At 42.1% G+C, this 26,137-nt stretch overlaps 1 protein-coding gene across 18 annotated transcripts in view; it reads right to left on the bottom strand.

The window, feature by feature from the left end:
• Positions 1-10,751: 10,751 nt before the first annotated feature.
• Positions 10,752-26,137, bottom strand: part of MBD5 (methyl-CpG binding domain protein 5) — a 432,006-nt gene continuing 416,620 nt past the window's right edge. For all 18 annotated transcript variants that reach the window (XM_026008001.2, XM_072757703.1, XM_072757693.1 and 15 more), the window contains 3 exons: positions 25,030-25,103; positions 16,469-16,544; positions 10,752-13,472 (listed from right to left, as the gene is read on the bottom strand). In XM_026008001.2, the coding sequence (XP_025863786.1) occupies positions 13,401-13,472; positions 16,469-16,544; positions 25,030-25,103 (222 nt within the window). In that variant the 3' untranslated portion in view covers positions 10,752-13,400. The remainder of the gene's footprint in view (positions 13,473-16,468; positions 16,545-25,029; positions 25,104-26,137) is intronic.

Below are 26,137 nucleotides of genomic sequence, written 5' to 3'. Positions count from 1 at the left end.
ACTTTCTGTCTGGGTAACATGGACAAATGACCTAGGAGCTTCAAGTTTCAGATCCCAGAGTGTGAAATGGGGAAATAACGGTACCTGTCCAACGGAAGAGTGGACGGTCTGCCGGGTGACTCTCCAAACATGGAGAGTGTTTAGCACTCTTCCTGGCACATGACAAGTCCTCCAGAAACATTAGCAATTATTTTCATCTTAGCAATACTTCATAGAGCAAGCCGATTATGTTCCAATCACATAGTGTGTTCCAAACTTATGCGGTTGTTTCAAATGTGCCAATTTTTGTCACTCCATCAAGAATGGCAGTTGCAAAAAAAAAAAAAAGAATGGCAGTAGCATTTCCCTTTTCAAGAATATGAGCTGGCGTAAGTGCCTAGCTTCCAACCAGTCAAATTGGGCAGAAGCAATGACATAGGACTCTGGAGGCTGGGTTACAAAAGGCAACGCAACTTCTGCCTGGTTCTTTCTTTTGTGTCTTGAGACATCTGCTCTTGGAAGCCAGACACAATGTGGTGTGGAAGTCCAGACCACACCGAGAAGTCACGTGTAATTGTTCTGGCCAACGGCCCCAGTTGAGGCTCCAGGTGACAGGCAGCATCAATTGGCCACTGGACACGTGGAAGGGAAGCCTTCATCAGGGCTCCTTGGTCACTGTTTGACTATAGCCAAGATCTCAAATGACAACCATATAGCTGAGGTTCGGGTAGGCACACGCAGGTGACGTGCGCATAGTGGTGGTGAGTCTGCTATTTACGTTCTTGTTCTTATCTCCCGGCTTGAGAACTGAGTGAGTTTCACAGATGTGGAACAACATAGGAGTTTCAGGTCATCATCTGAGTAGCATCATTGTTAGGCATGTTGACAAGTGCACCCCCATTTTGTTCCCTGGAATGAAAGAATGTGATACTGGGATACCCCACCCCCATCTTCCCTGTCATCCTCACTACCGTTGTCAGGCTGTCAGGCCATTTCTTTGATCTCATGAGGATTAGTTCACATAGGCCCTGGACATTACAGGCACTGAGATGGGCTGGTTGTGGCACCCATCACAGCTCATCCTACGGAGCTTGCTGTTCTGGTCCTGGAGAGAGCACATTATCTTCTTGTCTCAGGAGTTGTGCCTCATATAATCTTTTGTAGTGAAAAAAAGAGAGAAGCAAAATCCAGTCCGAGGGAGCTAGTAGCCTGCTGTGAGGTGTGAGGACAACATGTACACATCAGTTGGATTGTTCCTCGTAACCCCTGTTTGATTTAATTCCGTCCAACGAAAAGGACAGCGTGCAGTGCAGGACTGTGTTGGGGGTTGGGGCAAATTATGTGGAGAAAGTGCTTCAAAATAGAAACTTAAATGAAAAACTAAAACTAAAATTAAAATTAAAAAAGAGAAAGTGCTTCAAGAAACTGTTCGTTGTCAGGCCATGAGTAGGTAACCGTGACAGAGATTAACACAGAAAACCCTAGCAGAAGTCTCCTCTGTAAACGTGAATTAGCTAGAAAATGCTGATTAGCAGCCTTCCTCCATAGAATTTTAGAATATTAATATGAGGAGAACTCTATTATTCCCTTAAAACTATTAAGCCCAAGGAATGGTGTGTCTTATCCAAAGTTGCCCACACGTGGGCAAACAGGAACAGAGCGGAGAGCACATGGCTCCCAACCTTAGGACTCTGGGTTCTCAATGTGGCCCTTTCCAGTCGCCGACCTTAACCTGGCCATTTCCCACGCCTTAGTGCTGGGGGTCAATGATATCCTGACTGAGCACCTCAGAGAGCAGCTGGGTTTTTATCTTGAGGTCAGTGGAGCAAACTTGAGCTGTTGGCATTTTTCCAGGAGGATAGGAAAAATGATCTGACCAATTCTGTGGCCGGAGTGACCATTCTAAAACAACCTTAAATGGTGGCAGAGAATCCTATGGCCATCTTAACCCTCATTACACTTTAGTAATTTGGGGGTGTCCGTCTCTGACCTTAGGCTCTACGTTCCATGAGGGCAGGAACATGGCGGTCACATTTGCCCCGGTGTCCGAGGGTCGTACCGGCATCGGCTGAGTGTGCAATAAATAGAAGTATTTGCTGATACGTGTAGAGGTAAATGGTTGCTGCTCACCCGATGCAAAGTGTTTCAAATAGCTTTCCACGTTCTGCTGGCCTAGAACACCTGCCAGCACCCCACTTCCACCATGAGCTGGCTTTTGCTTACCTTCTGGGCATACTGTCTCCTTCTCTCCTTCCTGGAAATTAATTCAAGACTTCCTGAGTCCCTCAGAGCTCCCAGAAGATCATGTTGGTCCCGACCCCTTTCCATCCTTCCCCCAACCCCTGCCCTTCACTCCATTCCCTTCACTCAATGTCCTTTACCGCTGCTGGCAACGCCTGAATTTCTCCTCTTCCACACGTCACTTAACCTGATTCCCCAATACTTGAACCTCCCAGTATTCCAGAGCTCTTCACAGTTCACACCTTGCAGAGTCTCGTGATGTCAGTGACGTCAGTGATGGCGATGACAGTTTACAGGCCTTCCTCATTGGAACCGGAGCCCTTGAGGGAGGGGCCCTTTTAACTTCATCTTGGAGATAAGATGCTCTGTAAATATTTCCTGAATGAATGGACAAAAATATTACATCTCTTGGAAATCTTGGCATTATCTGGAAGCATGGAAATATATCCACATTTTTAGAAGTCATCACTGTCCATTTGGCTCATTCTTGAGGCTCCTAAAGCCTCTCGGGCTCAGCGTTCAGATGAGAAATCTACCATGAGCCAATTTCCCTTTGGGTCAGGCTCCTGAAGAGAAAGTTCCATGAGACAGTTAACTCCAGGAAACTTTTCCAGGAAAAGTTCGTCTTTATACCTTGAAAAGACCTTACCACATGGATCAGAATCCCGCACGACCTCGTGTACAACGTTTTGCCATCCTCAAAATGCCTTCGCAGCTAGGTTCAGGTTCGTGCTAACTTGACGATAACAGTGTGGGGCACGTGGTGTGATCCCAGCTCCCCGGGGACAGATTAGAAAAGTCAAGTCAAAAGAAGTTAAGGCACTTGCCCAAGGTCACACAGCAGAGCTGGGACTAGAGCCCAGTTCAGCTCCTTTTCCGCAGTATCATGACCTTATGAATGAGCTGCCTAGACCTACACACCTCGGCTGCTTGTCAAGAAAGCCCCAGAACATTCCTGAGACTGGGAGTGCACGGGGTACATGTGCATAGGAAGGGTGCCCTCTCACTCCACCAGGGGGCCCAGGCACCCTGGGCTGGTACCTCTCCTGAGCAGCTGACAGAAGCTGGCAGCGACCCCGTCTCACATCCAAACAGACATATTTAACAGGCCCTTCCGGGAAGACTGAGGTTCCTCATAACCTGATGTGAACGTGGAGTCCGTGTTAGCGGCAGATGCCCGGCAGCGCTTGCTTTCCTTTACCAGCCCAGTAGGATTGGGCGCAGAAAGTTACATGAGAGGGGCCGCCTGGTGGCTCAGCGCCGAGCACCGCCTGCGGCCCAGGGCGTGACCCCGGGGTCCCGGGATCGAGTCCCGCATCGGGCTCCTGCATGGAGCCTGCTTCCCCCTCTGCCTGGGTCTCGGCCTCTCTTTCTCTGTCTCTCATGAATGTGTAACTAAAATCTTTTAAAAAGTGTTAAATAAGAGAAGCAGGGTCCGCCCCAGGAGTTCCCGTTGACGGTTCAGTCCCATCACTGCCTTTGCCATTGAAGTGACCTTCTGTGTCCTCCCAGTACTCTGTCACTTGGGTGCTCTGCGGAGGTGGGTGCACACACCCCAGGCGCCACGCACGAAACCCTCTACCGTGGGGGGGGGGGGGGGACTAAATACCTGCATTTCTGTTCCGTCCTCTTGGTCTTTCCTCACTTCTGTTTTGTGTGTCTCGTAACACACGTCCATGAGTAACTCAGCAGCACACACGCACACACATTCGCATGAAGCACGTCCTCATCGTCTGGAGACCACTGCGTCTCCACGAGGAAACCTGGTCCCTGAGGGGGGAGCCCCCTCCTCAGCCGGGAGGCCTGAGCCCCTCGCGCCGGCAGCGCCCACAGCCCTGGGCGGGCTGAAGCAGGAGGCCACGCATGTACACCGCCCCCCCGCCCATGACGCCCCACCTACTCTGGGCCACCTGGCGAGAGCTGGAGAGCCAGGGGAAGGGCCGGGGAGAGTCTGTCGCCCTTGGGGGCACCGAGCATCTCCCCTCCGTTCCAGGCCGTGCGCGCTTCGCCGGCGCCTGCGACTGCTGGCTTCCCGGGTCGGGCACATGAGCCAGGCCGGGGGGGCTCAGCCCGCAGTCGCAGCCCCTGAACCCCCTGGCCCGTGTGGAAATTTGAAGGACCTTCTTGATTCTAGGTAATCTCTATTTGATTGGAAAAGGGGGACAGAGCCTTTAAAGGTCACAGAAGACTTCCTCAGGCTGTCCTGCCTGACCCAAAGAGCTATTGAGGATGAACTGGCAGGGAAAGCTATGTTCTGGGGGGATTCAGTCACAATCCGGGGGCCAAAGCCCCTGGCAACTGGCCTCCCTGGCTACTTTCCCACCTGCGTTGGTCCAGAGCGGCCTGGGAGGCCCACCAGACGGGAAACTCCAAAGAGGCCCTGCCCCTGACACCTGTTTAGCTACATCTAAGTTCACCAACTACATTGGCATCCACCAAATTCTTCTCCCTCTTTAGGGAACATGTGACTAGGAACTCATAGTCTGAAAGGGCTACGTACAGTATGTAGACATAAACTTCCTATTTAAAAATAAATAATATGGGATCCCTGGGTGGCTCAGCGGTTGAGTGCCCGCCTTCGGCCCAGGGCATGACCCTGGGGTCCTGGGATCGAGTCCCACGTCCAGCTCCCTGCATGGAGCCTGCCTCTCCCTCTGCCTGTGTCTCTGCCTCTCTCTGTGTGTCTCTCATGAATAAATGAATAAAATCTTTAAAAATAAAAATAAAAAAATAAAAATAAAAATAATTCTTAATAGCACTTGAAAATACTACCACTTCAGATTATTTGTTCTCCTCTCTCCCCCTTTTGAAAGCATGCCTCAGTGTATTATTTCTTTTGATTTTCTTACTAGTCCTCTGAGTACAGCGAACTCTAGGATGGTTTTGAACACCCTCCTCCCACCCTCCATATTCTCAGATCTTTTAGGAACTTGCTGCCTCCTGCTGGGTCAAAGTCTTCCTCCTGTCCAGAGCACCCACATTTAAATCAGGGAAGAGAAATAAATGGTTAAAGGTGAATAGCAGGAGCCTCTTAAGTGATCATCGCACAGAAGACGGGACCTTCCTCTACGGCAGGTAAGGGCTAGGTCATTCCCATCTATGGAGGAAGGAAGTGACTGAGGCTCAGCCTCTATTATTAGCAGTAATAATTATCACAATATCTGGACTTGCATAGCATTTACTCTTTGCCTGATACTCTCCTAAGTGCTTCACATAGATGGGTTTATTTAATCTTCAAGCACATCGATGATTCTATTATCCGTCAGTTTTCAGATGATGAAACTAAGGCACCAGGAGGATAATTTGCCTGAGGTCACACAGCCCCTGAATAACTGCTTTCGCACCCTAGATATCTAGCCCCAGGATCTTTTTAGAGATTTTTCCTAAATCACGGAGTCTAGTAGTAAGAACTGGGACCCCAAACTTCAGTCTCTTAAACACGCTCTTCTCTGAACGAAGCTCTGCATTCCCTGATTTGATGGATTTTGTGTTGTTTAAACTTTTCATACCTTGAGCTACTTATTTGAAGAGCTGGGCCCGACTTCACTCTGAGGCTGAGGGTTAGTTCTGTCTCTGCTCTGGCTGCCACAGCCAGAAGGGTTCACTTCTCAGAGAAATCATTTTCCAGACTAGTGTATAAGAAAGCCATTTTGTAGGTGCCTGTGGCGTGATGGACAGTAGAGTCATCTAAGAAACACCCTGGGTAGAAGGTCCAGAAGCTTGGGGCTGGACAGGGAAAACCAGAAAAGACCTCATGAAACAGCTTGCTTTGGACAGAACTGCCTTAGGTAGATACCACGCTCCTCCTGCCTTTAAAGCCTTCCTGGGCTTTAAATAAAATAAAAATAAATACCTTAATTAAAAATTTAAAAAAAATTTTTTAATAAAAAGATAAATAAAATTGGGGAAAATGTATTTCTGGGTCAAAAAATTATTACACAATTTTTTGTTTCAAGTATATGTTTAAATTTTAGTTAACGTATACTGTGATACTGGTTTCAGGAGTAGAATTTAAATAGATTTGTTACTTACCTATAACACCCAGTGCTCATTTTACACAATTCTTCAAATGTGAAACGTATTAGGATTTTTTTTTAATTGAGAGGTTCTCATCTCTTCCTGTATTTCTTTAATATTTTTCTCCTGTTGTTCTTGTTTTCTTCTCAATATTTCCCCTATCTCCTTGTGAAGCCATTAAAGGTATTTGAAAAAAAATTAAAAAAAATAAAAAAATAAAGCCTTCCTGGGGAGACGGGACAACTCTACACTCAGCTCCTGCTCCCGTGTGACAGGAGGTTCCCTTTCCTAATCTCAAACTTGCCTGCTGTAGTTTACCAATGACCCATCTCTGAGGGCTGGCTCTGTGCCAGGAGCTAAGAACTTTGCATTTCCTCATTCAGTCCTTACCCTCAACCCCTTTGGTAGATGAAGCTATGCATGGATGGTAAATAACTTGCCCCATGTTAGACAACTGGTCAGTGGCACAGTCTAGATTTGACTGCAGCTGATCCCTCTCTAGGACCCAGTTTGCAAACATCAGGGGCTGCCTCCCCCTTGAGGGTTCATCTCCTGTGTACAGGACCCCGTGCTAGAGACAGGGGTTATTTGCTGGCCTCTGGATGGGATTGAATGCCTGTTATTGTACTGCCTCTGTTGTGTGTGTGGCTTTTTTTTTTTAATTGATAATTAGCTTTATTATTATTATTTTTGATAATTAGCTTTAAAAAGTCCTTATGTTCAATGTTCATCGAATGTAGGAGGTGATTAATTGTGGTTGGGGATACTTTCAAGGACATGTACATAATAATGGGTTGAAATGGATGATGAAAGACCATTGTGGTCTCCCCTGCTGTGGGGCACAGGTCCTCATAGTCAGATGGCCTTGTCCTGGGCCCTGACTCCCTGGAGTCCACTTTCAGGCATTTTTACAACCCTTGGTGCTTACCTGGTACCTCTGGCATCTTGCGGGCTCCTCTGCAGCTTCCTATTGCCCACTGGAGGTATGTGGGAGGATGTGGGCAGGCCAAAGCTCCCTACCTGACCTATACCTACCCATGCATTCTGGTTAGCAGGCCTTACTTTCTAACACTGTAACTTTTAACACTTCAATGCTTTGGGATTTTAAACTTCCCCAGCGTCTCATCATCAAAGTAGAAACATCATCGGTCTACCAACACAGCACGAATTTGTGTGAAGGAAATAGGGAATTGGTGCTGATGGCAATAACTGTAAGTGTGCTGAACAGCACTTACGTATGATTATTAAAGTGAACTTACACAAATATATTTATATACGTACCTCAAGACTGGGATAGAACTTACTCAACAAATGTGATATGAAGAGTTATGGCAGGCCCAGAATATTTTTTAATTTTTGAGGACGTAGGTGCTTTACAAAAATGCTGCACTAGAAATGAGATACATGCTCCTCCGTGTTGTCTCACTCCGAGTACCTGTTCTTCAGACTGCAGCAGGATAATCTTTCTAAAACACAGACCGGCTCCTATCGTGCCCCACCTTGAAATTGCAGCAGTTTCCCATCGTCACCACGCCACTGAAGTGGGGTCTGGGCAAGACTCCCCCAGACTGCTTGTGCTGCTTCACCCCAGTTCTCTTCTCGACTGCTTCAACACACTCCTTTCCCCTCCTCCAGGCCACACACTTCTTTGCCTGAATCTTATTCATCCTTCCTGGCTCCTCACTAAGCTAGGTCGGGGGCCTGCCATGTGCTGCCCAGCCCAGGCCCGATCACCCTTTATCATACTTACACATCCGACTGGCCGGCTCCTTGGGCTGCTCTGTGCAGGCAGAGAATGGGCTCTGACTTGCTCACCACCATATCCCTACTGCTACATACTGGATGTGGCAGAGAGAGGAACTCAAGAATATTTATTACGTGAATAAATAGATCAATGATATCACCTAGATCCGCTCAACTGCTTCCATCAGAACTTCTAGAAGGATCATGCAAAAAGTACTGATACCTGAACCAGCTGTGGTAGAGAGCTGTTAAAATACATACACAGCATGGTCCCCTCAGCCAACGTCCTCATCTTGACCCAAGGCAGGCAGCTACACTATTATTGAGAAGTCTTCCACTCACTGCGGCTCCTAACACACATCCAAAGGGGGCTATTAGTCTTCTTGCAAACTGAACCATGGTGTATCTAGGTAACAACTCTCCTAAGTCCTACATGGGACTTCTCAGAACATGACTGTCTTGAGTCTCATGATCCCGAGTGTCAAATGTGCTCAAAATGAAGCTGAACCTAATGCCTTGACTTCCTTAATGATGGACCGAGAAGCGCTACTTTGGTGTGGATTTTGTTTTGGATTTTGATCTAGGAATCTGTTTCCTGTTGATTATGGCATGCGAAACTTGCCAATATTTCACAAAGACATGTGTTCCCTAACTGATTCCGTTAAGGCAGTGGTTTTCAAGTCTCACTTGGTCCCTACCCCCATCCCTCCACTCTCCACCCTCACCCCAGGAGACATTGGGCAACGTCTAGCATCATTTTGGATTGTCACAATTTGGAAGGGATGCTACTGGTATCTGGTGGGTAGGGACAAGGGAAGGGGCCAAACATCCTACAATGCCCTGGACAGCCCTCACAACAGGGAATGATCTCACCCCAAATGTCACTAGTGCTGGGGTTGAGAAGCCCTGCATTGGAGTGTCACTCTGTAGACACCTTGGTGCACAAGAACCAGGCCCTGTTTACCTGTGGAGTACTTTCCAAGATGTGTGGAAACAAAACAGGAAAAAAAAAAAGTTAAAAAGCAGTAAGAAGGCTGTGGCTCTCCCTCTGCCTATGATTTAGAAATTAAGATGCACAGCCTGTTTCTAAAGTAGAATAATTCCATTTGGGGAGGTTTCCTGGGTAGACCCCAGTCCTGGATCAAAGAATCTCCTATGGAAATATAATAAACGGCATTTAGTGTGGAATTGAAGAGGCCCTTGAGTGTGAAGAGTTTTGGTGAATTCAAAACCATATTTGTTTTTCACATTGAAAATGTTCAGGTCATTTTCTTTTCCTAAGAAGGTAACCATTTGGACAAAAATATCCACTTGAAATGCAGGTGCAATGTAAACTGCTACTCTTCTACACAGACAATCCAGTGTATTTATACTTAATCCATAAAGGCATGATGTTACAAAACACATTTGTATATTGTGAAGCCATCTGGCATCAAATTTTCCAATTTATAGACAACTTTGTATTTACATAACAAATTATTAAATCAACCATTTTTCCGGTTTATAAAAGGTCGCTGAAGTACACACACAGTGTGTATAAAAGCAGATAAGGCTGATAATACATATTTACAGTAGATACAAATTAATCTTTCATATTTGAAGATAATGCTTTTTATATATTTTTTTCTGTATCAGACTCCCCACTGTTAGCAGGATTTCCCATGCTTGAGTTGTTTATTGCTTTTTGGCTCACTGATTTAATATTCACTTCTGGGTTGTTTACACGTATGAATTACTAATGTTCTTATCTCTTTGGCTAATGCAAATGTGAGAGAGTGAATGAAAGAAAAAAGATAAATTAATTCAATATTACAGTTCTGGCTGGTTGATATTATTTCTCCATAGCCCCCAAATGAATCAAGTAATGCACAACTCATTTTATACACTACATTGAAAAGTCTTGAGACTTGTGTTACACCATTTGGGCATACGTGGGCAAAGTAAACAGGTATCAGATTCTCAGGAAGGTCTAGAATCTTGGCTTTCTCAGCAGAGAGCGTCACCAGCATCTTAGGCATCCTAGATTTTAAAATCTCAGTGCAAAACCGCTTGTGACTTACAAGGGCACACTGCAGACTGCAGAGATTACCAAAGTTAACGACAACCGGTTATCATGGCCTGAAATAAAAAAAGGAATCACCTCATGGGATGGGTCAGTCGGGAATCTTCATAAAACTTACAGAAAGCAAAAAACAGCCCTCTGCTGTTGCCACAATTCTGCAGTGTTACGTTCAAAAAAATAAGGTTGTGCGTACTTGAAAAACAGACATAGCAAATAACTCAAAGTCAGGGTCCAAATGCATGGCTAACAGTGGCCCATGATATCACAAGGGATGGATATTCTAAAGCATTTACATTCACAATGAGACTAAAAACTACAAACCAAAAATATTCCTTTAAATAAATAAAAACCCCGATTGCTTTTAATGCTACAAATGAGACAAATTAAACAAGAGCTGCTGAGTTCATTTTCATTCATTTGAAATAATCTTTAAAAACTCCTTAAAGGTGTAGTTTCTTCTCCTTGTGCTTCCTAAGACTGTTAAGGGACACAAAATCATATTAGATTTTCTTTTCCAAAGGGGATATTATGTTCGTTAAAGGTGCAAAAAAATTTTCATTGTTTCCATTTGTCAGATTTGTTGAAAAGAAAAAAGAGTTTATTTTAGGGCATAAAAAAATGTAATAATGTAGAAGGGCTAGCCTTCATTTTTTTAAAAAAAATGAATTGGCTTCAATGCAAAGAGAAAGAAATGGCTCTATGGGCAAAATTCAAGTATGAGTGACCAATTTTTTAATTGTAAAGTAGGTGCAACATTTAAAAAAATGTTACAGCACTGCATGACCTGTAATGCTAACAATATTTACATTAACTGCTTACACGAAACCATAGAACTGTAAAAGAGAGGGGGAAAAAACCCATGTGGACTGAAACAACAACACCTAGCATCCACATCAAAGCTGTAAGCAACCAGTGAAATCATGGGCACAAACATACTTTACATGGTCTGCTGATGTAAAGTACACATCAGTGGGGAAGCACACACCTAATTAGCTTGAAATATCTAAAAGAAGGCTTGGTAGACACAAACTCAGTCTAAAGACGGACAGCAAGGGCTAAAAAAACTTCTACACATCAACACACACACACACACACACACAGGCAGACAACATACAGGCACACATAGGCATCTACCCGGGAATAAACATAACCGTGTAGACGAAACAGTAGAAAAGCAGGTTGGTGGCAGAAAGAAAAGAAAAGAAAAGAAAAGAAAAAAGGGCATCTATGGTTTAAACATCCCAAACACACAAAGATGCGTCAACTAAACTACACAAAAGATCAAAAGATTACTTAGGGCGACTGCATGAAGGACCAGCAGGCAACCCCACTGTTACATGAAAGACACAATGAACCTACCCCCAGAAGGAAGGGCTCCTGCCTCCAGGCAGAGAAGCCCGGGGTAGCCAGCTGCATTCCATCAGGCCTGAGGGTAGGGGTGAGGGTGGGAGTGAAAGGACAACTTGACACAGGAGACCGGAGGGGAAGAACTAAGAGCTGTTGCTATCAAAAGTGAGCCCGGGTGGAGTGCTCTGTGCTGTGGCCCCAAGAAACCAACTGGAAGAATGACCTTGGTCTCCTTTTTCCTGAGTTACTGGAACTCTGCTACATCATGGGACTGAGAAGAATGGGGGCTGGATGAGAGAGGAGCCATAACGAGGTGGTGGCTATTGGGATTGGGGGCTCCAGAGCCTGCTACTGAAAGGCTCCCAGTGGCTGGAGCATTAAGCTGTTGAGTTAGCCCCAGGCTAGGTAGGGGCCCAGGCAGCCAGTGCTCTCTAGGGGTTTAAGGATTTGGGGATGGGGGCTGGTGATTCTAAGAATAAAGGGATAATGGATCCCTTCTTTTGACAGTCCATCAGCAGAAGTCAGGCTGGAGGCCTGAAACTTCACGTAAGTGCGTGGGAGATAGGGTTATACCACCACCACAAAAATTGTGAAAAAAAGACGGAAAATTAGGTTGTGCTACATTTCTTATTAATAACCTTGTACTTTACAATGGCTCACAGTTTTAGGTTTGTATACTTGTAATGTAGTATTTTCTCTCTACATTTGTTTCACATTTTTTTCTTACTTAATATAATATAAATAATTTGGTTAATAGATTTAACCTGCACATTTCAGCCACATTAATATATATAAGAATCTGTTAATGGTATAAATAATTCTTTAAATAAAATAAATCTGATATGTTACATAATACTGATAAAAAATTACCATTGCTAATAATTTTGTAAGCCACCTTCACTTCTGGTTTAAGTAATACTGATGAATGGCTATGAAACTTGCTTTGATGATTCGTATTCGTTTTTGCCACTACAAAAAAACTGAATTATAATCAACCTTACCTCTGATAATGGTCTCGAACTGGGGCTTTTGCCTCCATGTATGGAAACAGAGAGTTTTATCTTGTCAGGTACTGTTTGCAAACAAATTCCACTCTGAGCATCAATGGTGGTGCAGCATGAACTAGCTAGATCAATAGGTGGCTATCAAACGTTAACTACAGAAATGACTGAGTAAAATATTCCATCTAAGATTTTTTTTTTTATAAAACCTATTCTACTTTAAAACTTAGGTAAAAAAAATATGCAACAAATGGTTGCAGTTTCTGAATTCTCAATTTAGACCTGTGAGCCCTCATCCCTTTAGAAATCTGCAAGGTTTTGATTTCCTAGGCACCCGAAACTGAGTCCAGTGCTTCCAGGCAAGGTTCATTCCAAACAGACAATATAAATGGACACTCGGTGGTGTGCAGTGTATGTCATCATTCAGGTAATACATCATCATGCCTTTTCTCTGCTGTTAAATACAAAAACAGCATCTTTTACATTATCATAGAAAAGCATTTAGGTTGTATTTTTATTTATCACTTTACACTGGTAGTCTCTGGTAGGTGTACTCCATAGAAACCAAAGAATTTTGTACACTATTTCTTTGTACAATAAAAGATAAAGTGTGCATTAGGTACGCTTGTACATGACAATATTGTACAATATTTACATTTCTGATATCACCATGAAATTCTGTATTTTCTATATACAACATTGAAAAGTCTTCAGAAACATTTGGACATTTCTTATAATCACAATTTTAGTATTATAGAAAAAGTTTCTCAGTAATCTCTTGACCATTTATCACTCTCATCATTCAGGGATTCTGATTGGTTTTCCAGCATTCATTATCCTTCCTGTTCAAAAAAATATTGTATCACTGTTTCTTTTAGCACCCTGTGGTGGTAGTAGCTATCTGCCATAGTATAAATACTGATATAACAGTGGCTATATCAATACCTATATATAGATATATCTGTGCACGTTCCTTTAATAAACACTGCGCATTGGTGGAGTAGTCCTTGTTATCTGGAGATCTTCCTCCTCTTGGGTTTGGGGGGTCTCATTTGTCTGTCTCCCTGTGGGATTTGGTGAACCTGGAAATAAAGAGGTGGAAAAAAAATAACAACAGAGGTTGAAAGTACAAACGCCATACGATCTCTGACAAAAAACAGGATAGGGAATAGGTTTCCACCTCTCGTCTTCAATCATTGATATCATGAAGCCTTGAAATTTTTTGTCAAGACCCCGGATCTCAGTGTGCCCATAGTCACTACAGAGAATGAGGAATCCTAGGAACTAAGAAGCAGAACAACACTGTGGGAACCCCATACTGTGGAACTCAAAGGAGGAAGCGGAAAAGACCAAGTGTGGGAAATGCCATGTGCAGTCACTACCCCTGCTGTCCATTTAAGGCAGAAATAAAGCCTTTCCTATTAGAGATCTAGGAAAGTGGAAAAATACGTACCGGACATGTTTTCTTCTTTATTCCGTCACCCGACTTACTTTTTAACTACTGAGAAGGGTCAAAGATGGTAAGAACACGCACACAGCTCAACCCAAGGAAGGTTATTTATGAGAAGACTCAGAGTAAAAATGGAATACCGCTACCATTGTTGGCAGATCTGAGCTTATATAGTCTGGGATGAGCAATTAGTACAACTCATCTGTAATATACTAATGCAGAAGCTGTAGCAATTAGGGCCGTGTATCAGATGGAGCAGGGGTGGAGCATGGCGGAGTGTGATCGCCAGGTATGAGGCAGCAGGTATGGTTTGGGAGGCAGAGGACACGTGTGAGGGAGGTGCCCCACATTGTACGTGGTCACTGATAGGAGAGGGCAAAGTTAAGACCCAGAAAAGGCAGGCGAGTCTCAAGGCAGTGGTGTAGCTAATGCTTAACAACAAGCTCCCTGTTGGAGGAACATGAGCCTATTGCAGCATTTGCCCATTTCCATGGTGTAAATACTTCCATCACAGCCAACTTCAAAGCTACGAAGCATCTGCTACACGTTGGCTTCACTGCATGTCTTCAAAATGCTTAGATAACAGCACAGGCCAATGCTGTTCAAAGTCAAATGCAAAAGGCTTTTAAAAAAATTTAAATTTAAAAAGTAACATAAGTTTCTCAAACTGCCTTTTCCTCCTAACCTGTCCATATACACTTTTAAAAACCATTAGTTTCTGATGAAGATCCATAATGGAAGACTTGTTTTAACTGAGGAAAGATGTTATCCAAGACTGCAAGCAAGTCTTGGTAATCTGTAGACCAAATGTGGTCTGAAAAGGTATTTTGTTTAGCTGTATGATGCCTTAATGTCTAAAAAATTGTCAACACTAAAAAAAAAAAAAAGGGAAATTTTACTTTCCAGACTTTTAGCATCTTATGAAAACGCGGAAGAGCTTGCAACTCTGGCACAATTTCCCATGTGGTTCAGATCTGCAAGAGTGTGGAAGGAGGAGCTCCTTCTGGAGAGAGTATGGACTCCAGCTTGACACAGTCCCCATCAGTGCTGACTACCTGCTGGCCACGAGGGCCAAATGTCCTGCAGCGAAGACCAGCAAGATGCTTACTGAAGTCATTTTTTCTTCCTCCTCAGCAGGCACATCATATAACACATTTCCTAGTACATTTGAGTTAAGGAAGCCATATGAGGGGGTCAGACCAGAGGAAAATTATGAGCCTATCCCTGGCAGCCCTTGGCATATTCTCTTCTCTCACCTGATGGATGGAATTCAAGTGAAAAGAGGAGCAGTGTGAGGCCCTAAGGACTGGTGGATGGTGGATGCTGGATGGAGCAAGCCTTTCCCCAACCAGCACCAGCTGAAGTGGGCAATAGTCTTTACTGTGTGGAACCTCTAAGGCGGCTTCCCCTGACCTCTTGGTTGGCATTTCTCGATCCGCTTGAGTGGCTGTTATTCTCACACATGACCCACTTTACTTACTGACAGTATTTGCCTGACCTTAGCAGGCGTTTAGATTTATAATCCCCACTTTAGACCTTTCCTAAATTCTATCAGGAAATTTAACATCTTAGGGTCTTGGGGGATCCCTGGGTGGCTCAGTGGCTTAGCGCCTGCCTTCGGCCCAGGACATGATCCCTGAGTCCCAGGATCGAGTCCCATGTTGGGCTCCCTGCATGGAGCCTGCTTCTCCCTCTGCCTGTGTCTCTGCCTCTCTCTCTCCCTCTCTCTGTGTATCTCATGAATAAATAAATAAAATCTTTTTTAAAAAAAATCTTAGAGTCTTCATTCATTTGCAAAATGATGGGTTGGATCACCAAATCTCTAAAGCCTGCACCAACCCCACCATTCTGGGAATCTATAACCTATATGTCAATCAGTAGCCATTGAATGGGTTGTTGGGATCTAGAAAACTTGTTAACACAAAGCACTGAGTAAAAGTAAAAGAAATTAGCTTTCATTGCTGAATAGCCTTAGATAATTCACATTTTTTTTAGAAATTACTAAAATCATATTTTGAGTGTTTACACTAGCCAGTTTGTGAATTAGAGGACAACAGGTAAACTTCTCACATTCAATACTACTGTATGAATGGTTCAGTAAAAATGTAAAGAAAGAATAGACACAACTTCTCAAAAACCAGAGATTATAAGGTTCAAAAATTTAACAATAGGATTTTGTGCCAAATATTTTGCTTTTTTGGCAATAGTACAAAGGAACGAGAGGTCTTTGCACTCTTGATCTTGAGCCTATTGTTCAATTTCCCTTTTATTGAGACAAAGTGAAATTTGCATTATTGACTAGGCAACAGTAGTGGCCACTGTTAGTCAGGGAGTCAAATGCAGAAAGCTGTGGTTTGAACAGGAATATTTTGCGGCTCACATTTAGAAAGAATGTTAGGTGGGAAAAACAAAAGTTATCTCAGAAAAAAGACATAGTTAATACTACCAGGTTATTTTTTCTTAAATTACTTTGAATCTTTTCTGATATGTCTTTTTTTTTTTTTTGGAACCTAGTAATTTAGTATTGCTACGTGAGTTGCTTGTCAATATTTAAGAGACTTTACCAAAAAGTGTAATACAATTTATTTTCAAAGAAGCACAGTATAATGGAAAAATAAATTAACTTACAGTCCCAGACATTTTGTCCAGTTCACTCATGGCCTCATGAATAGCAGCTTCTAAATGGTTATTTAGCTTTCCACTTCTGGAATTAATGAAAACAACACACCAGGTTAATAAATTAAGGAAACAAAGTCTCCATTTAATCCCCTAATCAGAAAACAGAAGTACCAATTCCACCAGAGAAAGTCAATTTATATTTACATTTGAAAAAGTCAGATGACAAATGCCCTGGGATTCTCACCACTGAATACTAATAATAAAGTCACGCAGCAACGAAAAGATGGGACACATGATAGGGGACAATGGCTTCTTCCCCCTTCCACATGCTTCTTCCCCAGTCTGATGGTTTTGCAAGAAAACTGGGCCACGGGTCTGCTTTCCCGGAGGTGGCTTGTGGGCCAGGAGTCCCGCCTGCCGCCCCACGTGCCTGCTGGTGTCTGGCCAGGCCGAGGGACCGCGGGGAGGGCGCAGGCCTGAGCTGCAGACTCCGGCCACTAGGGAGCTCCCTCTGCCCTCTCTGGCGGTCCCGGCTTCCAGAGTTGAGCAAGTGAAGGCTGAAATCCTGGTGTGCCTACGCACCTTGCACACTTGCACGTTCTGGGTGGGAAACAGCTCAATTTGTCACGCCCAAGGCTCCGTCCATGCCTGGGCCTACCACATTTCCCCAAAACCCCAAATGACTTAAGTATTTGAGCAGATAAAGAATGACTCAGAGTGTCAATCGCTCGTTTGACTTTTTCTCTCTACTCAGCCTAGCACTAGACGACGTGCGTGTGGCTTGAAGAACACAAAACAGTGCATCTGCTGCTACTGAGACTATGGGACGTTGTTGAACTAACTCCTTAAAATCGCAAACCCACACCATCTCCTTCTGTGGTTATGTACCCTTTGTCTATTCTAACTTCTTTTGTCCTTTTTTATGCATAGAAATACTTACCCAGTTAGTCTGAGTACTAAGGTCATTCATTTATCTTGTCACAACAATTACTAGAAAAGGTGCAGAGATAAGCCCTTTCAAAGCAGGCTGTCAGTGTGGTTTTCCAAGAGTTAAGTCTCAGCATCTACACGAAGATTGGAAATTCACAGTTGTGGAAGAATTTGGCTCATATTCCCATTTAGTTTGGCTCACATCGTGTTTAAAAACATATCTGAACTTTAGTGGAATGCCTTCAGATGGGGCCTTTTGGTTTACCACAGCCCCCACCAGCTTTTAGCCTCACACGCCGGGACTGGACAATTCATACATTTAGTTTCTGCGTACGCCCCGAGGACTGTTCTGCTAGGCACATCACGGATGCTCCACGTATTTACTAACTAAAAATTTTGTCCAGAGCCAATAAGATGTCTTGATATTTTGGGAAACATACGTGAACTTAAGTCAGTTTAACTGAAAAAAAAAAAAATGTATTGGTTTTAACTAAATTATGTGGGCAATACAGCACCAACTCCTTCCCCCACCTTTTGCTGGCCTGCAAGCCAGCCTCTGGTTTTTTACATTCTTCCCATTTATTTTTAGAAATATAAACAATGCAGAGAAGTGCATAGAATAAATTAACCCCTAACAAACCCACTTCCGAGAATAAACTGATAATAAATGACCTATTTCCTTTAATTTTTTTTTATAAAAAAAAAAACAAACCTGAAATTCCCATTTATTATCAGTTCCCAGTCCCATTCTCTCCTCCCCTCAGGTTGTTGTCTATCTTTCTAGTATGTTTTATACTTAATTTTAATTTTATTTATTTATGAAAGAGAGAGAGCATGAGCAGGGGATAGGGCCAGAGGGAGAAGGGGAAGCAGGCTCCTTGCCGAGCAGCTCTGACATGGGGCTGGATCCTGGGACCCTGAGATCAAGACCTGAGCTGAAGGCAGACCTTAACCAACTGAACCACCCGGGTACCTCTGCTTTTATATTTCACATGATATATCCGTGAACAATACTTAGCATTGTCTTTTATGTGTATTTTTGGAATACACACACAAAGGTGTCCATCAGGTATGTGATGGTAGGCATACCATTCTGCAACGTGTCTCTTTCTCCCTTAGCACTGTCCAAGCACTGAGCACTGTCCAAGTTGATATCATCTATTCATACACTCATTTATTTACCTACCCATTCTAGTTTTAAGGGACCATGGTGGGGGAATCCCTGGGTGGCTCAGCGGTTTAGTGCCTGCCTTCAGCCCAGGGTGTGATCCAAGGGTCCCGGGACAAGTCCCATGTCAGGCTCCCTGCATGGAGCCTGCTTCTCCCTCTGCCTGTGTCTCCGCCTCTCTCTCTCTCTTTCTCTCTTTCAATCTGTCTCTCATGGATAAATAAATAAAATCTTACCAAAAAAAAGGGGACCATGGGCATCTTGTGGAGTCAGTCTGGGTTGCTTTCCTGGTGAGAAGTTTGCTAAGCCTGATTCTGAGTGCCGGGAGGTGAGGGGGGGTGTGGGGTGTTGGTCTGATCCTAGGACTCTGTGGGTCCATGTAAGTTTGGCTGGGGTTAGGCTGGGGCCCCATTTATGGGCTGTTTGGGAAAGGTCTTGACTCAATATCACATGTTGCCTAGTTGCCTAACAATATTACACCTTGTGTAATGTGTTAAATAGATTTGTCTTTTTAGTATTTCTAATGTATTTAAAAGTATGAATATAAATTTCAAAAGATATTTATGTTACAGACCTTTATTATATCTTATGGGTTTACGACTGACTACTTACAGCTCTAAATGTCTAAAACAAAGGTAAAATATTTCAGCGAAAAGCCACTAGAGAATTTTGGTTCTCTCACTTTTATGTTAATAGCAAAAACAGCTACTATTTATTGAAAATTGTCTATGTGCCAAAAATTGTGTTAAATCTTCATATACATTATCTCATTAAATCTTACAGCAAGCTGATGAAGTCGGTATTATGACGACTGTTTATATGCAATACTTCATGACTTTTTAGGGAGAACTGGTGCAGCCAATTCTTTTTTTTTTTTAATTAATTAATTAATTAATTAATTTATTTTTATTTTTATTTTTTTTGGTGGTGAAGACAATTCTAATCTGGCAATGAAGAAGATGGATATTTAACTACAAATAGTTTTTAAAAGTAGGAAGTTCAAAGAGCTATGAAAAAAACTTTCCCTATGAAAAATTGTTTTTTAAAAACATTTTATTAATATGTATTTATTCATGAGAGACAAAGAGAAGCAGAGACACAGGCAGAAGGAGAAGCAGGCTCCCTGCAGGGAGCCAATGCAGGACTCAATCCTGGACCCTGGGACCATGTCCTGAGCCAAAGGCAGACACTCAACCGTTGAGCCACCAGATGCCCCTCCTAACTATGGAAAAATTGTAGTAACATCACCAAAGTATAAAAATAATTCAACAGTACTTGTCGAATAAAAAGATAGAATTTAGGGCTTTGTGATCTCATTCTTCAACAAGATGTTTAAAATGTTTGTAAACAGCCTGTATTAATTTAAGCTAAATTAATAGTGTTTTTCCTTTAACAGACATAAGTAGTTCTTAGGGGGAGAAATGACTACTTGTGGAAGATGGAATAGATACAGAGAGGTGGGGCATGAAATTACTTGAATGCATCATGAGATTCAAGAGGTAAAGGGAGATGCTCCCAGGTGCTAAAGCTGCTGACTAATTTTTACACTAACTGGTCAGGTCAGGGAAAAATGAACTTAAAAGAGGAAGAAAAATTTCCATGAGTTCATGAAATGAGTAATTAGTCAAAATTCAGTCTTCCAGTACCAAGGGCCTCCCTGTGGAGTCTCTTCTACTATTTTCGATTCCCTGCTGACATTTAATAATAAACATTTTTACTAATGGACACTCTAAAACCTACTTGATTAAGCAATAGATGTTCATATAATCACATTTCTAGTTATTAATGGAGATAATTGCCACTTCTATTCTTCATTGCCTATATTGTCACACATTATCCTTATCTTCGCTAATTGAGAAAAAAGGCAGGTACGCATCTGTGAATGGTACGAGAAATGAGGGAAATGAGAAACTGCACGTTGCTCTACACTGTCAGTGTAGAATTTAAGCAACTTACTTCCTGTAGAACAGAACAAATTTGGGTGACACCTAAATGTCAAGAATCTTAGATTCTGAAACACAGTCCACAGAGAAAGTAGGAAGATCTAACAAAACTTAACATGCTTGGGCAACTGGGTGGCTCAGTAGTTCAGTGTCTGGCTCTTGGTCTTGGCTCAGGTCACGATCTCAGGGTTGTGGGATCAAGTCCCGCTTCGGGCTCTGTGCTCAGCTGGAGTCGGCTTGGGATTCTCTGGCTCCCCTTCTGCCCCTCCCCGCTGTGCACTCGCACACTCTCTCTCTCACAAATAAATAAACCTTTTTTAAAAAAAGAAAATTTAACCTGCTAAGTATAATTTCTTGGTTTCAAAGTGGAAGTAGGATTTATTTGATCACTTTATCACTTTTCAGCTTCACAAAAATCAGGCAACCAAATTTTAAATGATATGTATGTATAGATAGAATATTTGATCATTTCAGTGGAAATCATAACAAACTTAAAGCTATAAAACTTTTCCTTTAATGAAGCTATTTCCTCTTTTAAGTATGACCTCACCCCCAGTAATGTCTTCAATATACATGTTAATATTTCTCTTGTGATTAGGCTGTAATAAGCCTATCAGTTTAAAGATATTTATTATACAGTTTGATTATAGAATATTAAAAATTAAAATGATCACATAATATTCTAAATATATATATATTTTTGTAGATTTCATTTTTATCTTTTTTTAATTCTAAATATCTAATAGAAGAGTAGAATGTTTAAACTGGGAAAAATATCTCATAATTGTGTTTGTTTCACCCGTATCTTTTAATACAAATATCTGTTTACTAACTGCTTACCATGTACCAAGTACTGTGTTGAGGCTCTCTTTATATTGTCTATACTATAACGATGCTAAGAGGTAGATGTTAATATGCCCATTTTAGAAATGAAGAATTTAGGCGCAGAGAGGTTAAGCAACATATGCAAGGGCACATAGCTCTGATGTGGTGGAAACAGGATTTGAACTCAAACCCCAAACCAACTTCTTAACCATCTTATTCCAAATGCCGTCTTCCTTTTTCAATTGCTTCCTCCCTCCTTTTCCCCTGTCTGCAAAAGCAGTCCAATCTTTGTCATCTTAAAAATTCTTCTAGTTATTTTTCAGGAACTTTTCATATTAAGGATAGGAAGAAGCCTAATTAATTTATATCAGCTCTCTCTACTTCATTTGTATTCCCTCTTCAACCCATGGCCATTTGGTTTTTACACCTTCCACTTTACTGGAGACAGTTTTCTTTTCTTTTTTTTTTTAAATTTTTATTTATTTATGATAGTCACAGAGAGAGAGAGAGAGGCAGAGACATAGGCAGAGGGAGAAGCAGGCTCCATGCACCGGGAGCCTGATGTGGGATTCGATCCCGGGTCTCCAGGATCACGCCCTGGGCCAAAGGCAGGCGCCAAACCGCTGCGCCACCCAGGGATCCCTGGAGATGGTTTTCACTAAGGTTGCCTGCAGCCTCTAACTTGCCTATCTAATGGAGATTTCTCTCTTCTTGGCTTAGTGGACTGCTGTTTATCATTTTATCATCCTGGAAGGTTTTGGTCTTTGGTTCCTAACACCCTACTCTGCTGCCCCCTGGTTCTCTTCCACCTTTTTGATTGTTCTCATCTTCTTCATTATCTCTTGCAAATGTTCAAATGCCCACGTGGGTCAATCCTTAGCCCACTGTTCAAATGGGCCAAAGGATCTCTGTGTGATTGCAGCCATTTTTACATAGTGTCAGACTTGTGTCCAACACAGTCCACAGGCACCCTACATGCACTCAACAGCTCCCTCTGTACTCTCCACTCAGCCAGTGTTTCTACTACCCACCAAGTCACCCCAGCTAAAACCCTGAAAGTCGTCCTTGATTGCTTGCTCTCCACATTCCGATCAATCACCATGACATTCTGTGAATTTCACCTCCTAAATATTCCTCGACCATGTTCCTCCTCCTCCATTCTCATCGCTCCCATTGTGGTTGAATCATCATCCTGCCTTGACTTCTGCCATGGCCTCCTAAACAATGTCCTTGTCTCCAATATGGTTCCCCTAAAATTTATCCTCCATAGAGGATAATCTAAGTGAAAAATCCAACCACCTGACCCCTCAGGCACTTCCAATAAGATAAAGGATCCTATGGGTGCATACTAAGCTCTTCATAATCTGATTGCTGCTTATGGCTTTGGCTGCTTCTCTTACAATTTCCTGTCTGATGCTTTACAGTCTCTCAAATCCAACTGCTGATCTCATTTGAACACTCTCCCACCCCATACCACCTTGGTCCTTATCTCCTTGTTCTGGCTAATACCTAAGTAGCATGTAAGGCTTGGCTCAGATTATCTCCTCTAGAAAGTCTTCCTTTACCTGAGTTTAATGCCACTTCTCTATGATCCCCAAGTATACTATACATATTGCTGTCATTGCAATTTTAACATTTTAATTATTTCTGGATCTGTCTCCTTTGCTCAAGAGAGCTCCAGGGACTGCAGCACAGATTTTTGCTCAATTACTCTCCTTAAATTGGGGAATAACTAAGTGATTAAATAAATGAATAAATACATGATTGGGTTCAAGACATCATTTGTCACTTATATGACCGACCTTCAATTAATTATTTAAGCTATTTGGGTCTTGGTGTCCTCATCTATAAATGGGCTTAGTAATTCTGGCCCATTTTGTCATTGGGAGAATAAAATAATGGATTTTACATAGTATATGCAAAATGTAAAGTATTCTACTGGGCCTTTATAAGGCAAGTTAGTCTGTGTAGACAATATCATGATAAATAAAACTGTTTTTACTAAAGTTCATTTCATAGTTTCTTCTTTTATATCCCTCATATTCTAACTTCCTGGTTTCATGACAGTCCCTTTAGATAAAGCCACTTAAGACTTAGCAAATTCATCATAACTAGTAAACTAGTTTTGAAGAAAAAAAAATTTAAAATAGCTATTTATTACTTACTACCTTTCAGAAATCGATTAATACCAAATTTATGGGAAAAATACAGCTCATTTCAAGGCAGTATATTTAAATATTTGAAGGAGTCATTTCATTTCTGTGTTATCAATTGTTTTGGGTATTTTGAATATAATTCAGCTTACTGGCATATCTCACTGGAGGAAAGATTTTAGGGTTCTTTTACATCAAATAAATGAGTACTGTTGAATATTTCATAGCAAATGGCCCATTGCAAATTTGTGATGTAGGTAATTTGCAATTTCCCTCCTGTCATCCAGAACTTGTATTAATTTTGTGGGCCTTATCCTACCACAAAGCTCTGCACAGGAAGTGTTATTTCAGTCAGAGCAGAAGGGACTTGCCTCACCATATTCTTTATCATATCTGTAGTGAATCTGGTAATTCACTCAGTCATTGATTGCCACAGTCAGTGCCAACTTGCTACCATCCAAAAAATTCCCCAACATAGGGGCACAGGAGTTTGCCCCTTGTGGTTAGCATCTTTCCGTGAGGCAGTTTATTGAGATGAAGAATTTCCCCAAGAGATTTCACTTCTAAAATTTTGCCTCTGGCACCACTAAGAGAAAGAGTGCTCTTTGATAGATAATATTGATATCATTATGTACACGAGATACACTACCGATCATTCTGACCTGAACCGATCATTCTTGGACCTGAACAGGCATGTCAATCATATGTATTTTTAAATAACTTTCCCTGTGCATTTGCAAAAGCACATTTGTAATTCTCTACCTTAAAATGAAATAATAATTATGATACATAAAACTATATTGTATTACAGTGGAAACTGTTTCTAACGTTATCTGCTTGTCCAAACAACATTTACCTAGAATAAAAAAATCGAGAAGTACTTGAAAAATAATGTCTCAAAGTACAACTTCTTATTCTAATTCCAAAGAAAACCTATTATTCCTGCCCTAAGAAAAAAGAATTATTTACCATCACTTTGAGTAACAGTTAATCTGCCAAAATTATTTACCTTTGTACAACTGGGGGTATCTCCTCATTCCTCTTCCAAAAGGGATAGAGTTTTGCTACACTTTTTTTTATTTTATTTATTTTTAACATTTTATTTATTTATTAGTAATTTCTACACCCAAGAGGGAGTTTGAACTCATGACCCCTGAGATCAAGGGTCCTATGCTCTTCTGACTGAGTCAGGCAGGTGCCCCTTTGCTCCATTTTAGAAACTATTTAATTGCTACATGTTGAAAGTGTTTCTTTTCCAATATATGACAGGGATGGAAATGAAGGGAGTGAGGAAAGAGCTCATGAAGAGGGAAATCCCACAGAACAGTACAAATGGTTACGAAAATACTCTCTGTAATAGCTAATTTGGCTTAACTATAACGGTCCTCTAGGGTGACAACTACTAAACTGTACTTAGTACAGTACAGGCCCTAAGATGGACAAAATTACTGAGATTTTCTTGTCCCTATGAACACAAACTAGTAAATTATATCCGTGAAAAGCAAAATGGTAAAAAAAAAAAAAAAAAAAAAAAAAAAATTCAGTGCTTACTTTCTGTTCCTTTTCCGGGCTCGGCTGTAGGCTTCTAAACCTTCTGTTAGTGTCTTCAACTTCTCGGGCTCCACCTGAGTGAAGGCATGAAGACCAAACCATATTACCCAGACCTGCAATTGTTAACACCATTTTTACTTTCCTGCTGGGGGAAGGGAGGCTTAACTTTCATTGCCCTGTCAAATGTCCTGTCCTTGCTCAAGCAGAGGTTGACTGTGTGGCTCCAGGCTGTAACATCAATGGAAATGAGAGATCGTTTGGCTTTCATACTGTCAACATTTTGAAAATAATATTTTAAGAACACAATTTGGAACTTCAATAGCCTTCGATTCACAAAATCGTATAAATCAGAGATCCCTGGTTTGCTTTCTCTACTTGCTTGATACTCAGCAACTGCAAATCTGTACTCCATCCGAGGTGGACAGGAGCGGTGGCAGTGAAGGGGGTGGGCTTTGGAGCCAGTAGACCGAAGTTTGAATCTGACCTTGCTTTCTAGTGTGAATAAGACACTCCGATGTTCTGAACCTCAGTTTCTTTCTCTTTAAAATGAAGACAACAATACCTACCTTCCAGCTAGAATTGCTGGGACAATTAGAATGCAACAAGGTAGGTTGAATACAGGTAAGCAGAGAGTGGCTGTTATTACCTTGTAGTCTTAGGTATTGCAGAGGCCACAAAATGCATGGAAGGAGACTACCATAGTCCTTGCTGTCTAGGGAAGAGGGTGTTGCTACACCTGTGGGCGTATCCTCTCCTTTCTTGCTTTATCACTGCCGAGAATCTTGCTACTTCATCACCCTATGGCCACCAAAATGGTGACTGGGGGACTTATGAGGGTGGGGAGGTGCAGTCTTTGCCACTTCCCCCCAGTAATCTCAAGCATGGTTCTTGAAGCCACCCCTCCAAGATAAACAATTAATAAATAGTAAAACTTGTATGTGACTTGTGAGTAAAAACACTTTTAGAAAAACACTGCTATTTTTATTGATCATAAAAAAAAACAACAGTTTAAGTAAAAACAGTGTCGATTGCTGTGTAAACACAGCTTCAAGGCAAGTCTCCCAGCCGTCCCTTAACCCAGTTTTTTCCCTGCCCCTATGCTACTTTT

Source organism: Vulpes vulpes, chromosome 5 (assembly GCF_048418805.1).
Source record: "Vulpes vulpes isolate BD-2025 chromosome 5, VulVul3, whole genome shotgun sequence".
NCBI lineage: Eukaryota > Metazoa > Chordata > Mammalia > Carnivora > Canidae > Vulpes > Vulpes vulpes.
Note: the sequence above shows the minus strand (reverse complement) of the source record. Positions and strands in the feature narration are given on the sequence as shown.